The sequence below is a fragment of the Ochotona curzoniae genome, unplaced genomic scaffold, assembly GCF_017591425.1.
Source record: "Ochotona curzoniae isolate NIBS_2020 unplaced genomic scaffold, NIBS_Ocur_1.0 contig_883, whole genome shotgun sequence".
NCBI lineage: Eukaryota > Metazoa > Chordata > Mammalia > Lagomorpha > Ochotonidae > Ochotona > Ochotona curzoniae.
The window spans coordinates 64,845,072-64,861,391 of record NW_024466599.1 but is presented as its reverse complement, the minus strand read 5'-3'; the positions used below and the strand labels follow the sequence as shown (position 1 = coordinate 64,861,391).

Sequence of the window (16,320 nt, the reverse complement as noted above, 5' to 3'; positions counted from 1 at the left end):
CTCATACTCAGCGTCTGGGTTCAAATGCCTGCTGCTCTGCTTCAGATACAGCTTCCTGCTAGTGTACACACTGGGAAGCTGCAGGTTCAGACACCTGGGTACCTGTTAGCCGCATGGGAAACCTGACCTAAATTCTAGACCCGTCACTTTGGCCTGGATCAGATCTTTTCCCTTCTCCCTCACCCTCGTTCTGCCCTTTTCCTTCATCCTCACCTTCACCCTCCCCTTATCCACCACTCTCTTCCTTCCCTTTTCCCTTTCCCCACTCCCTCTCCCTGTTCTCATCTGTCTCCCCATGCCTTTCAAATACATAAGGATTCATAATGACAATAAAAGAATAAAGGTCAGTTTGCTTTTATGAATACTTTGAGGATCCTACAGTCTAATGAAAAACCAAGAGCAGGAGTTCTTGTCATAATTTGCTCTCTGTTGATCAGTAAATTAGATGAATAAAAATTGTGGAAGTTTTAAGTACCCACCCAAAGCATCCACATATCTTTTTGTCTCTTGACCCACAAAACCTAGAATTTTCTATCTAGCTCTGTGCAGAAAAAAAAAGTTTGATTGGCCCTATGTTTGGTTCAAAACCTTCAGGATCCATTTCCCAAGGGTTATGGGTGGCAGCTCTCTCCACTTTAGGTCAGCCTGACAATAAGTCCAGAGCCTGGATGGCCCTAGAAAGTTTTTTTCAAGGGCAGATGGGAGGCCAGGCAAAATGGGTTGCATAACTACTTCTCTGCCATCAACATCAATGTATTGATTGCTAATGTTTTCAAAGCTGTAGCTTACTCCCCTCTAGATTTTTTAATGGGGTTTCAGGAGGAGGAAAAAGACATGTGTTGCTCTCCAGTGATTTCAAGTGATTCCAGCTCTTCATAGCAGCTCAGGAAAAAGAGCTCTGAGCACACAGGAGTTTCTCTGGGTCAGCTCTTTGAACAGCGTTATTTGTAAACCTACTGAGCCTGACAGAGAGAACTTAACAGCAAAACAAGAGCAAGTCAGGGGCTCTTGGGCTACCCCTTCTCAACCTTGGATATCTTTTTGTTTTCAGATCCACTCAGGAGCAAAGCAAGGCAGAGCTGGAGATCCAAGGTGTCCTTGGGCTCCTCTGTCTAGATAAACCTGCTCACTGACCTTCTCAGCACTGTCAGGATGACTGATTTAAACCCAGCCTCACCTCCCCCACAACCTCCTCCCATGACTACTCACATAGGCACACCCTCTCCCAGCCCACAGTTGCTATAATTGATTTCTCTTCCATCCTGCCTTAACCCAGAGTCATCTTTACAAACCTCCAATAACCAGGTTCTTACAGGTCATGGGAGATGTTCAGGATGTCTGACAACTTAATTAGATCACTTTCTGATGACAGCCAGGACTGCTGCTGTGGGGGAGACTGGGTGAATGGCTTTAGACCTCAGAGAAAGATGACACAAAATGTTCTTTTCCTGTCTTAGAAACACCTGTTCAACAATCGCATAGGGAAAGAGTTCTTTCTGTCCCTCTCCCCTACTGTAACCCAATAGCAGCCAGGGTGTGTGTAAAGCCCCTATAGTTACAAGATCCAGTCTATAGCACCTCAGTGTGCCTTTTCAAAATCTCAATTTCAATTGTTCTTCTGAACAGGCAATGTATTCACACAATACAAACTTCAGAAGTTACAAAAGACAACACAGAGATGAATCAATTTCCTTCCCATTCCTGTCCCTAAGTTTTAAGAGTAGCATTTTATTTTTGCCTCTTACCTGTGCTGCTGACCTTGCACAGTGCTTCCAATTATGAAATCCCTGTATTGTTTGCATCTGATATTGTTGGGTTTCTAATGAGCCTTTTATTTCAGATGGCTGAAAAAGAATGGGATTCAAGAAATACACAACTGTGCATTCAACGGAACCCAACTAGATGAGCTGTAAGTAACCCTGACTATTCTTCCAGGCCATTTAGAGGGAAATGGCTCTTACAATAGTGAAATTCACATGTCTTTATGTTTCCCTTTTTCTTTTCTTCAACTATATTCCCAGGAACCTAAGTGATAACAATAATTTGGAAGAACTGCCTAATGATGTTTTTCAGGGAGCCTCTGGACCCATCGTTCTGTGAGTAGCTGCCCTTTTTCCATGAGCAAGAACTCAACTGTGTTACCTAGTAGGCACCTCTCACCAGCTCCAAGAACACAACTGGCAATCAATGTCAGTTTGTATTCATGCTTATCTGAAAAGGTTTACAGGGATGAATCAGGTTGATCCACAGTATAGCTTTCAACACAAGAGCAACAATAGTACTCATGTGTAATGAGGACTTACTGAGAGCCAGACAGTGTTCTTAAGAGTGAAGATGTATTTTCTCACTTGATCCCTATAATAACCTCCCATTCAAGGAAAAACTAGCCTACACGGATGGTCTAAGTAACCCACTCAAGGCCAGGTAAATGTTACAACATGGATATAAGGTCAAACAGGTCTGACTCCTGGTGTAGACTCATAACCCCTCTTCACTGGGTCTCCTCCCTGGAAAAGACAGTACAGGTCTCCTTCCTAAAACTCAGCAGCTTGGAGTTTTCTTCAACCCAGTGAGAATCAAATGTGCATTGTGTTGGGATCTTCTCTCTAGACCCCTTGGGACACATTCAGTTCCCCCAGAGCCTTAAATCTGCTACTCTTTTTCTATTGTCACTTCTTCACCCCTATCATTCCTTCCAAAACTAAATGTTCCCTTTTCTCTTCTAACCTATGATGCACATTCCATCAAGGATTACTTTATGTCCCACATGCTCTTAAATCTGACAATCTCAGCTATCAGCTCCTTCCTCCTCCTGTGTAACCTTGCTGTCCTCTTAAATCACATTTTCCGAAGGATTTATAAATACCTTGTTTCCTGGGCTCTAAGCAAAGCCTACTGAGTTCCCTAAAGTAGCTGCTTCAGGAAGAAGGAATCCAGAAGGATGTAATTTGATGCAAAAAGGAAGGATAAGCAAACAATTAAATATAAGAATAGTTTGTGTAAACTTCACTAGATTATCCTTATGTAGATTATCCATAGTCAATTGAAGCATTTGGGAGTCCCATGCTTGTACCTCTTATCTTGTGGTGTCAGCTATCATGTCTAGTGGTCTACTTGCCTAACAATTATCAACATCTTTTTTGTCTTTGCCTGATAACTGTTCATCTCCTTCAGGCTATAACCTATGTGTCTCAATCATTTGGCCCAAAAGGTGCAGCAGAAGCTACATAAATATTAAATGTCAAGTATTTATGACAAAGAATGTGTGATGACCCCACACCCGAGATTCTGTTCCCTCTGAAGGAAGGAATGGATTCCTCCAGGTATATTTATTATCCTGGACAAGTTCAAAGGTTATTCCAAAATGGCTAGTGTTAAATGGGAAGCATATGCAAAAGAGAGCATTGGCATGATTCAAACAGAGGCATAACAGCAGTTCCTTTACTCCCAAAACCTAAGTCTCTTCACCTAAACATTGAAGAAGGCAATAATAGCTGTTTCTTAAATATGCATGAAACCTACAGATACACATTTGTACTGTGTGCTTTTTTCACGTATTCAGTAGACAGACTTTTTCAAGATTTGTTTTCATTTGAAAGGTAGATTTACAGAGAGTAGGAGACACAGAGAGAGTAAGATGTTTTACCTACTTGCCCATTCTCTAAAGCTGCTTTCCCAGGTCATAGCAGGGAGTTGGATAGAAACTGGAACAGCCGGAACATGTACTGCTGCCTATATAGGATGCTGGTACTTGCAGGTGAAGGCTTAACTTGTTGAACCACCCCAGTAGAAAGACATTAAGGATCATCTTCCACCATGTCCCATATATGGGATGGGAAACTAAATCAAGTTCTTCCTCTTGGAAACCTTATGTTGTTGGATAGTATTTTAATATACACCTTCATATGTCAGGTTGATGTATGCTATGAAGTGTAAAGCAGGACATGGGTCTAACAAAGGGAAAGCACCAGGCATACAGTGCCAAGTGGTCAAGAATACAAAGTACTGAGAACTTACAATGCTCAATTTTCCTTATTCCAAGAGTACCTGGGAAACAAATTTACTCTGACATGAATTATGATGTCTTTGACACCCAGGTGAGCTGTCAATTTCTCTTAGCCAAAAACTCCAAGATATTTCAGGGTTCCTAAATAAGTACCTCTCTCCATTCAAGACAGGATGTCAGTGATAGGCTAAGTTTCCATATGTGAACTGCAACAGATACAACACCAAATCTATAGCACTTTAACCCCTGTCTGCTCCTGGGAAAGGCCCAGCTAAATGGGAGTCCCAACTTGCCCTTCTCCACCTGAGGAAACCAGAGGTGGAGGAAGTAAAGAATCTATTTGAAGATCAGACTACAGCTGAAGGGCTTAGACCAGAAACTAGCTCTTCTGCTTTATACTTCATGTGTTTCTACCATATAGTGTTAACAGAAATTCGTCTACTCAAACATCTAAACATCTTTCAGTGAGGCACCATGCAACTAGCTGTGAACCAAAATACAGGAGAAAATGACACCACCTTCCCAGCCTCAGAAGACAGGCCATGAATGGTAAACATGGCATGGAAGAATAGCTTTCCTGTGTTTTCCTGAGCAGGTGGACCAAAGCATTCCATTAGAATGCTTAAGAGAGGTCCTGGCATGGTAGCCTAGTGGCTAAAGTCTTTGCCTGGCATGCACCGGGATCCCATCTGGGTACCGGTTCTAATCCCAGCAGCTCTGCTTTCCATCCAGCTCCCTGCTTGTGGCCTAGGAAAGCAGTCAAGGACGGCCCAAGGCCTTGGGATCCTGTACACATGTGGGAGACCTGGAAGAGGCTCCAGGCTCCTGACTTCTGATTGGATCCGCTCTGGCCATCACTTTGGAAGTGAATCATCAGATGGGAGATCTTTTCTATCTCTCCTACTCTCTGTATATCTGACTTTGCAATAAAAATAATTTTTTCCTAAAAAGAAGAATGCATAACAGAGAATATAAGATTCATATTTCCCAGTCAGTCCTGCAACCAATGTAAAGAGGAAGAGAGATGTTACTTTCAGAAGGAGTTATACAGGGTCTTCAAGTTAAAAGCCTTTTGTTTTATCACTTTTTACTATGGGAGCATCTGGCCAGAACTGAGTGAGTAAAATTTACAGAAAATCCAATGGAATTATGAAGCACTTCTCATGGCTTAAAATGGCAGAGAGTAATAATATATCACACTTATCTTATCTCTCCTTGCATGAGGGTACATGTGCATGAGCCTGGCCAAAAGCTGAGTTTGTAATTGTGAATTTCCTTCTCCTCACCTTAGGGGAAGGTGGATTGCTTTAACATCATGCTCCTATCTGGAGCTTACAGGTTATTCCACTGATGCCCTTCAAGCCTCTCTTTTGCTGACTTGGGATGCAAGCAGAGGACTAGCCTACTTCCCACTTCTATATCCTGACATGCCAGCTCAGCTAAGCTCTGGCCTGACAGCTGTTTCTGCTGGAGATAGGCAGCAGATGAGTCTGTCTCAAAGGCTATGAGTTCCTGGTAGGAGGAGTTGGAATGTGTAGTAGCTGCCAGATACTCAAGCCAGGATAATGTTAGACCTTGGCACAGACTGACCCGCTGCTCACCAAAAGAAAACTCAGATATATCTGGTTGTCTTTAGGAGTTTTCTAGAAGAAAATTCTCACACTGAATGGGAATTCTTAATGAAAGCAAGAATAAGTGTAAAGGAGAAGTTGAACTGGGATATATTTGCAACAGAACCTCAACATATGGAGATCTCTGGAGTTTAGATGGGCCTTCAATGTTGTATTGAATTAGGGCAAGGGACCAGGTCTTGAACTCAGCAGGAGTGGGGGGGGGTCCCAAATCTTGGGACAATATCCAGAGTAGAACGTGGCTGTGAGCCACCTCAGTGACTCTAGGTTGGTTTGTGAGTCAGAATCATAGCTGGAACAACATTTGACTATTCTAGCTTGACAGTCAGGAGGTCAGGGTAGGAGCCTCAGAATTTGCATCTTTAACAATTTTCCATCAGTGGATCCAATGTAGCAAGTACAAGAATGCTCTGAGAATCACTGCCCTGGAACCAATAGTGAGAATTGGGAGCCTTGCCCAGCATGCACAATATCTCCTACACAAGCTTACTGTGGTGAGTCTTGTATGCCTGAACAGCCACAGTTCCCAGAAGATATATGTAAGGGATACTAAGGGAGTTGCATGAAGATTACCCTAACGCCTTTCCTGAAGACAAAATTTCTAGAACAGTAAAGGAAGGATGGAAGGCCTCTAAATACCTAAGGGTGCCAAGGGCAAACCGTTCCATTGGGAAAAAAAAAAATACAGTGTGGAACTAGCCAAGAGTGTGCACAAGAGCTCCATGGAGTTGAGAACAGTCCAGCACCTTCATTTCTCCTCACGAGTCTTGACCTTGAACATTAGCAACCATTTTAACCTGATATTCTGAATTCACTTAAGCTTTTTCTTTTACTTTTTTTTTCAGCCATTGCACAATTTCTGTTTCTTTGGGAAAGAATTTCCTATGGGGACAATTTAATGCACTGCCTTTGCAGGTTGATGCCAGCACAATCATATTCTGATGGTTTATCAAATTGATTTGGCAATAGCTCAGATTCATTTGATAGTTTAGATTCAAACACTGAGTTATTTTGTATAAGAATGATTCTCTGCCATTACCAGTGTGCCCACAGCCCTATAGATAGTAAATTGCCTTTTTATCCCGCCTGGGATCATGAAAGGAAGGTCTTCCAGCCATCTGTCAGTGTAGCATACACCAGCAATGTGCTCTCACTTATGGAAATGATTGACCTATAATAACATCTTTTCTAACAAAAAAAGAGAAATTGTTCAAATCAAATTTGTGGTGGTGGCTATAACATATACTTTATTAAATGGCACACAGAATTCTGTTTAACTCCTGCTTCTCCCTGACTCCGTGTCATATTACTGACTGCTGTCTTCCCGTGCTACTCTTTGTCTCAAAATCAAGAATCCTAACAGTACTGAAACAATTTAGGATTACTAAATCTCTTCAGTGCCAGCCATCATTTCATCTCACGGTGTCTCTGGTGGCACTTTTCAAGCTTGCAAGTCTCAAAACCACTCACTGCCAGAATATAACATGTGTTGAAATGTTAACCAAAGTGATATTTTAAAAAGACCACAGTCATTAGACCAGACCAGGCCAAAAGACAAGGATCAAAAACATCAGCCCACAGCTCCTGCCTCCTCCTTGTCTAGCTCTTCAGTTCCAGAACTGAGGGTAGGAATAAAGTAAGTATTCTGACCCAATCATTGAGGATAGCCAACCCTACATGGGATTTACTTAACTGATGTTGAGTGTCTTGTATGTCCCAGTTGTGAGGAAATCAGTGTAAAACACAGATGTAAAAGCAAAACTATGCCTAAAGTATCTCCAGTAGAGTAACAAATGTTCCTACTTCTTGGTACAATTAGAATTGCAAAAATTTTCAGAGTAGGCTATACGAACAGAGCAGATGCCCCTTAATAAACACTTGTCACAGTGTGGCACAAAGACTTAGAGCAGGTGAAGTGACCTGGTGGGAGGGAGGGAATCTCTATCCTCTCAAGACTGAATTTATGCAATAGGCATTCATCATTTCCTACTTTCAGTCCATTCTCTTTAGAATTTATTTACAACCATTTACTGACTACCTTCTATATGCCGGTCTCATGTTCCCAACAACAAAAAGGAGATTTCATTAAGTCATTCTCCTGTCATGTAAATTCTAAACTCAGCTGCTTGCTTCTCAAGGTTCCAAGACCTAACTCCAACACATGATTCCTTGACCTCTCTTAATAGTAGCTCTTAAGAATGCCCATTGTGCCATACTCTCTGTTCTGGGCCTCTCTCCAAGCCCAGCTTTAGCCAATAGTCATTGCCCTAATCAGGCTTTGGCAAAGAAATTGAACCATTAAGATACTTCCATATGAAATATATGTGAATTTACAAGAGAAATTGTCTCATGTTAATGTGGGAACAGAAAAATCCTACAACAGTCCATTTGAAAGCTGGAGGACCAAAAGAGCTGACAGCTTAACTCAGCCCAAGTCCAAAGGCCAAAAACTTTGGGAAGCCTCTCTTGTAACTTTAGGTATGAGATAAAAGACCTGAGACACCAGATTTCCACTGGTATAAGTTCCTGAGTCTAAAGGCTGGAACACCTGCAATGGGAAGATGATGTCCCTGCTACAGAAAAGAAAGAGTGGATTTGCCTCCCCTCTGCCTTGCTGATCTATCCAAGCCCTTGGCTGACTGGATGGTGTTAGCACATATGAAGTGAATGCAAACCTTAGTATTTAGTTCTCTGATTCAAATGTCAGGGTCTTCTAGAAACACTCTCACAGATATCCAGAAATAAGGAATTGCCAGCTAAGTATCCCTTAATACAAGGCAAACTGACAGCTAAAACTAAACCATAACAATCACAATAACTTTCTTTTTGTTATTACCTCCAAGAATATTTGCACTCTACAAATAGAGAATATTTAGATCAAGGAGTTAAACATCAGGTTTCTGAACCATTTAGAAGGGTGCAAGTTAGGTAATAAACTGTGTACACATGGAAGCATGTATGTGTGTAGGGGAATGGTGAGAAAAACACTGGCGGATTAGTACAATAATATCAGTACAACTAAGTCTCAAGCCACAGTAAACAAGATCTAATTCTCTTTGTCCCTATTGATATAAATTCCTATGGATTTTCCTTAATTTATGGGCAGAAAAAACAATTTTCCAATAGTTGAACATTTAGAAAGCTTGACAGTTTCCCACTTTGATTGTTCTAGAAAATACTGAGTAACTTTTTTTAAGATTTATTTTTTCTCTTACATAAGGAAACCAACATGGAAAATGTAACTCCAATAGTCCAATCCATACTGGTTTTTGACTGTTTGTTTGCTTTTTTGGCTGTATCCCATGTGTTTTGATCTTTTTTATTTCAGTTTGGGTCATTCCAAATAATCTATTTTCTCTAGTCAAATTCATCATGGGCTCATGAATTATACGATGGCATCATTTTTCCCAAGAGACTTCTGTGTTCCCTTTTTATCACTCATGTGTTGGTTACTCAGTGGCGCATTTTTTTTCATGGTACTGTAATTTGTTGTTGTTGTTGTTTTGGCTGTTCTAACTCATACCAGTTGTTGACCTTGTTTCATGGCTTCTCACTTATAGTAATGTATAGTGATGGAGTACTGGGGTCTATCATATACAGACATGGGGGTATAATGGAAGATGCATCCCTGCATCTAGACGAAAGATGGATTCCCAATGAAACTGTTGGACATGTGTAGACAATGGGATGCTAGACTGTCTGACATTGTCTGTACCAACAATGTCAGGGTACACTTAAATAAGGGACTGATAGAATTATGATTCCTTATGAAGGACTACACTATTGTAACAAAATGGGAAAAATCTGACGGGGGTGGGAGTTTGGGGGGGAATTCCTGCCTACATAAAATTGTACCACACAATTCAAATTTCAAAATAAAAATATATTAAAATATATATAAAGATTTATTTTTTATTGGAAAGACAGATTTACAGAGTAGGAAAAACAGAAAGATCTTCCATCCATTGGTTCAATCCCCAAGTGACTACAATGGCTGGACCTGAGCTGATCCAAAGCCAGAAGCCAGGAGCTTCTTCCAGGTCTACCACGTGGGTGCAGGGTCCCAAGGCTTTAGCCCATTATAGACTGATTGCTTTCCCAGGTCACAAGCAAGAAGCTGGATGGGAAGTGGAGCAGCCTGGACATGAACAGATACCCACACAGGATCCTGGCCATGTAAGGCAAGGACTTTAGCCACAAGGCTACTGTGCAGGGCCCCATGCTCAGTAACATTTTATGTAAACAGCTCTACAAGGATTTCCACTGATTTTCTTATATTCTAAGAATGATTTTACTAAAAAAAAAATTTTTTTTTGCTTTACTAAATTTTAAGTGACTGTGTATCCCTCATTCCCTTCTGCCACAGGGGATCAAGATCCCAGGTCAATGACAAAATGCCTTGGTCTCACAGCAGCAAATCCACCTCTCATTTAGTATCAGGACACATATTTAGTACTCTGAGAAGCAGAAATCTAACATGCTAGTTACAGAAAACTGAGCAGATACAAAGCAACATAGCTTTCCAAGGAGGCTTCCTTATCCAACTTCCAGATGTTGGATTGCACTCAAGTCAATCCAGCCAACACAGGATTCTGCTCATTCTAAGATGCAGCATCCATCTTTCTGCAAGCTTCATTCCCTTCCTCCCTACCTCTGATATCATTCGCACAGCTATTGATGCCTCTTGAGGGAACACCATTTTACTGAACCCACTTAAAATCAAGTTTTCTCTGTTAGTCTGTCTTGTACAACTCTCCCATTAGAATAAATCCTCCCATAAGACTTGCTGCAGACTGTCATTTTTTATTATAAAGCTGAGACACACTCACTAGTCACACAATGATCCACTGAAAAGATCTCATGATCCCTGTCCAGTGACAGATATGGTGCAGAACACAGAAGGGCCCCAACCATCTCTGTTCTGAAGCCATCTGAAATCTGGTTTAGGAGACAAACAAGCATACCTATAAAGTCAAACATGATAAAGCCACCGAAGAGAAAACACAAGGTGTAAGATTTTTTATAATCCTTGGAGGTCAAGACACCACATTTGGCTGGATGATCTACCCGCCCCTTTCCTACGTCTCTGTAATGTCACTCTCCAGTATAACCTAAAACAAAGAAATCGTTTCCTGGCGCTTGCTACATGAAGGGCACTACTGAGAAAGCTACAGCATTCTATCCACAAGGAGAGATAAAATGCAAACACAAAGAGCCTGTACATAAAGCAAAAATAGTAAGCAGTAATAGATGCAGAAAGTATATAGAATATAATGTTATTGCACTATTACTGGTTTTCAAGGAAAAAATAACTCTAAATCTGCCAAAAATGATGGAGATGGTGAAGTCACAGAGACTTCAGTGGAGTCTGTTTTGGATTTTTATTGCTGCATTAAAATTTAGTAGCTTAGAAACAATCATTCCATTTTGCTTGTAATTTTGCATGTCAGAAATCCAAATGTCACATCCCTCATTCGTGCAGTGTCAGTTCAGGTAGGTGGTGTGGACAATCAGTGCCAAACTGTCCCATTCTCTGACATGGCCTGATTTATCTGTGTGTATTACAGGGGTGTGTGTGTGTGTGTGTGTGTGTGTGTGTGTGTGTGTGTGTGTGTTCTTTCCCTCACTCTACACAGCTTTCAATTCTGTAATGGCTCTCAAAGTGATGTAAGACCCTACCAATTTAGTTGCTTTGAGATATTCAGAGTTCTTTTATGGGAACTTACAAGTCTACAAGACCTATGTTCTTAACAGTGAAGTTCAGAATTTGAGCAACACTCCCATCATGCTCTGTTATCCAGTGGCATCAAAATTCAACCTAGATCCAAGGAGAGAGCAAACAGGCCCTTGATGGCAAGACTGTCAAAGAATTTAGTTATTTTCATCTACACCAGAAAAATGAAATAGTAGGGTCATAGCTCGTGCATTGTTTTTTTTTTTATTTTACTTCTTTTTACTATTATAGGCTCTAGGATTTCCCTTATTCCCTCCCCAATTCCCTCTCCCCTTTCTGAGTTCCCCTATATCATTACGATAGCATTGTTCTTCATACACAGTCATATGTCCACTGCGGACATGGACAATAGCAGAGAATCCAGCATCTTATTGTCAAGATATAGTAAACAGCTTCAATGGGAGTCCATCTTTGTCTGGAAGTAGAGATGCATATTGCATTGTATCCTCACATCTAGACATGATAGTCTCCATTACACAGTTACTATACATCCACTTAAATGAAAAGCCACAAAACAAAATAAACAACAGGAAAAAGGGAACCATACTCCACTGTTGGTGGGAATGCAAACTTGTACGGCCTCTATGGAAATCAGTATGGAGGATACTGAAACAATTGAAAATCAGCATACCATATGACCCAGCAATAGCACTCCCAGGAATATATCCAAAACACCTGTTTCACAAGAAATCAACATGCACCCCTATGTTCATAGCAGCACAATCAGTAATTGCAAAAACTTGGAAACAACCGAAATGCCCATCAACAGAGGACTGGATAAGAAAGCTATGGTTCATATACTCCATGGAATACTACTCAGCTATAAAAAATAATGAAATGCAGTTCTTTGTGGCTAAATGGGCCCAACTGGAATCCATTATGCTAAGAGAAATGAACCAATCCCAAAAGGTTAAATACCACATTTGCCTTAATCTGTGATGAAAAGTTGTTAATCTGGAAAATAATACCTATATATTGTAATATTATTGCAATCTCTGACAGCATGTATCCAATGCAATAAGATAATGCGTTGTAATCCATAAAGCAACAATTAATGTGAGCCAGAATGCTTATGATCTACATCAAAGAACTGTAAAACCTAAAAAAATGAAAAAGAAATAAAAGAAATTAACACCACCATGAAGTTAAATAACATGATAATGAATGACTAATATGTGGCTGAAGAAATGAAAATCAAGAACCTTCTTGAAGAAAATGATGCTACTCTATGACCTATGAGTCACTGAAGAATTTAATCAGAATAAAGTGTTTTGAAGAGATGAAACTAACAAAAAAATCAAAATCCATGATACAGTGTCCGCTGATCTTTGTTAGTGAAATGCATCTCCTGTAGGAACAAATAGGTGGGTTTTGTTTTTTTTAATCCAGTCTACTAATCTGTGACACTTGATTGATGAGTTTAAGCCATTTATATTCAGGGTTAATACAAATAGCTGTTAATTTGGTTCTGTCCTTTAGCAATGGGCTGTTCGTTGCTTTAGTCTTCTGTTGTTATTTTACATTTAGCTGTGGTTTCGGTGGACATTATGCCTTTTCTCTGTCAAGAGAAGATCTTCAAGTATGCTTTGTAGGACAGGTTTGGAAGAGGGTTATTCCTTTAACTTTACTGTGGAAGAATTTTATTTCATTTTCAAAAACAAAGGAAAGTTTTGCTGGATACATTATCCTGGACCAACAATTTTTTGCTTGTAGAATCTGGAATGTGTTGCTCCATTCTCTTCTGGCATGTAGGGTTTCCTGTGAAAGGTATCCTGTGAGTTTTTTTTTTTAAGATTTTAAAATTTTTATTGAAAAGGTGGATATACAGAGAGGAGCAGAGACAGAGAGGAAGATCTTCCATCCGATGGTTCACTCTACAAGCAGCCGCAATGGCTGGAGCTGGGCCAATCTGAAGCCAAGAGCCAGGAGCTGAAGCCAGGAGCTCTTCCGGGTCTCCCACAGGTCTACAGTTCGATTTTGCTTATGGCAGTTGGTACACAGCTCTTTCTTTGAAGTCACTTGTGCCACCCCCTCCAGGGAGTTCCAGGTCTGGGTTCTCATGTTAGACCTTCACCATGGTCTCTACAGCCTCACCTCCTGGCTCACCATTCTCTACCTTCTGATACTGCTGAGGCTGCACCACTACCTGTACAACCTTTCTCCCACTTCTGGTTGGAGTAGGTCCCAGCATTAGGGGACACCAGGTGTCCTATATAGCTAGGTTGTTGACGGTGCTGATCTCGCTGGAAACTGTTGGCCATTAGGTCTGAGGGCCACACGGACTTATCTTGACCCGTACAATGCCATAGTCAGTATTATTTTCCTGTAGGACCAGTGCAATGCAATGAGCCCTCACTGTCAGGTATGAGGGCTACCTGGACCTGTAGGGTGGAACCTATACAATGCCATGTTGTTGCAGTTCACTATGCCAGAAATGAGTTCACTTCCAGCTTCATGCATGCACAGTCCTGCCCCATCGCCTTTGCCTCCTCAAACAAAATGGTGCCTAATTGGACTCTAGGAGGTGGACAGGGCTGTGAAATCCACCCTGTTCCTACACTGCCCATCTGGGACCTGCTGCCCTGTCTCTTCTCATGGTCAAATCAAAAATACCAGTAGGAGAAGCAGTTCTTTGTCTAGGTTCAATTTCTGAGCTCCTGGCAAACATCCCTCCCCATCTTATTGCTGGTGGAATTCTGGCTGCTGGTGGAGTTCTGACTGCTGGTGGAGTTCAGATCACCATTAGCTGAATGCCACTGGGTTATCAATCACTGCAACAGCACAGCATTGTTTTTGCTGCTTTCCTATGTCTGTCAGTCTCCAGGTGCCCCTCTGCTGTTGTTCTGTCCTCTCTTATTTCCTGAAATATGTCCTCTCTGCTTCATCCTGAATAAATGTTTTTCTGTTCATTTAAACATGTCCTTACCCTATTCCGCCATCTTGATTCTGATATCTCATGCATTGTTTGGGAATTTGTTTCTTTTGGGGCATTAATCACCCACTCTACTTTTTTCTTTAACCATTCTAAGCTTAAAGAGGAAGATACAATTTTTTAAAAAGGAAATAAGTAATCTGTTTTGTATTGCTTGCTTTTAGAAATGTGAGAAAAATTCATTACAGGTAAACACTGACTTGGTTTAAAATACCTCTGAAGATCTTTTCCAAAGCTTTTCTGTCACTTATTAGAATATTTAAACTGTTGTAGACATAATGTGGGATTGCTTACTTCTAACTAAGCATAAAAGAGGATCCCAATGTCAGATGGAATGAGAATTTGGTCACACACAATACAGCAAGTGCCAGTAGAAGAATGCATCTGATGAGAAAAAAAAAAGGTACAGAGGAATGTCAAGCATCCCAAGCATCCCCAAAACAAAACAAAAGTACCCAGCACAACAATACCATTTAGCAACAGAAAGATGAAGCCTCATCCCAGGGACAAAAGACACTTACCTGCAGGGAACCCATAATTGAAGAATTCTAACACCAAAGAAGGAACTAGAAAAGATCCCTTGGTACACCAAAACTTTCATCCTGTGGGGACAGCAATGAATGTTGATAGAAGTAACGCCCAAACATATGTGATACATAAAGCTAAGAAGCCCTCCTGAAAGGCTGGAAATGGAATGTGAACAAAAGCAAGGAATCAAGGATGACTTCAACATTTTGTCAACAACAACCAGAAAAACTGCAGGTGCAACAGTTTTCAGTCTTTTAATATTCAATGCTTGAACTCTCAAATATCCAAGTAAGTCTTATAAAGGAGTAACTAAATGTAAGAGTCTAGAGTTCAAAAAAAGAAGCAATCAAAAATAAAAATTTCAGAGCCACCAATACAACAATTTCAGAGTCACCAATAAGACAAGTTTTAAGTTATAACACTAGGCAAAACTTATGTGATAAGATAAAGAAATATAGACACCAACCCCAGATTCCAACAATTGGAAGCCAGGAAAGAACCAGTAAACAATTAGCTTTCTTCAAAGAGTTAGGAGACAGATACTAGTATATATTATTTAAAAATCAGGAGTATATAAAATTTCCAAGTCTATATGGACTTTTAAAAGTCACTAAATATATAAGGCCAAAAAGAGACAAAATTAAAAATATACAAATCCAAACTCACAGCAGCAGATTTTAATGAACTGCTCTCAGCAGTAATAGACCACAAAAGAAGCAGAGAACTAAGTATATATAAGCTTTAAATAATACTATGAACAAATTTGACATATTGGCATCTAAGAATAATAAGCACAGAGGTGATGGATGAATGGGATGGATGGATTCAGATGGATAAGTGCAGACAGATGCGTTTTTTCATAGATAATCACTACTTCTGAATATGTGAATCAACCTGAGCATCACACAGGGGCTCACAGCTGAGCTCAGCAGTGTAGATCATCACAGCTAAGCCTAGCTTTGAGCAACAAGTGAGGAGAACATCTGACTGAGAGAGCTGAATTGGCATGTGTGCAGTTAGAAGTACTAGCATATGCTCAGTGTCTCAACTAGGGGAAAGGAAAGATCATGAGGAAGTTATTTACAGTTAGAGGGTACCAAATTTGAAGAAGTAAAATTTAAAGGATAGAAGAGAGACAAAACATTTAGAAAGAAGTCAAAGCACAAATGCAAAGAAATCAAAGAGATGCCAAGAAAGTATCTCTGAAAGAGCATGTGTCTGTGTGTGTAACATAACTGAGAAACCAAGCCAAGTTAGAAGTTGAGTGGGAATTTGGCCTAACAGTTAGGACATCACTGGGATATCTGCATCCTACATCAGAGTGTCGGGCTTAGAATTGCAGCTCTGTTCCTGATCCCATTTTCCTATTAGTGTGCACCCTAGGAGTGCAGAGGAGATGAAGACTCAAGTAGTTGTGTCCCTGGTTGAGTTCTGGGGTGCTGGATTAAGCCTGGGCCCATCTGAGGAAATAGTAACATCATAGGGAATG

The 16,320-nt window shown here is 40.6% G+C and overlaps 1 protein-coding gene across 2 annotated transcripts in view; it reads left to right on the top strand.

The window, feature by feature from the left end:
- Positions 1–16,320, top strand: part of FSHR (follicle stimulating hormone receptor) — a 157,316-nt gene that overhangs the window by 132,794 nt on the left and 8,202 nt on the right. For both annotated transcript variants that reach the window (XM_040994129.1, XM_040994130.1), the window contains 2 exons: positions 1,841–1,909; positions 2,022–2,096. In XM_040994129.1, coding sequence (XP_040850063.1) covers positions 1,841–1,909; positions 2,022–2,096 — 144 coding nt within the window. The remainder of the gene's footprint in view (positions 1–1,840; positions 1,910–2,021; positions 2,097–16,320) is intronic.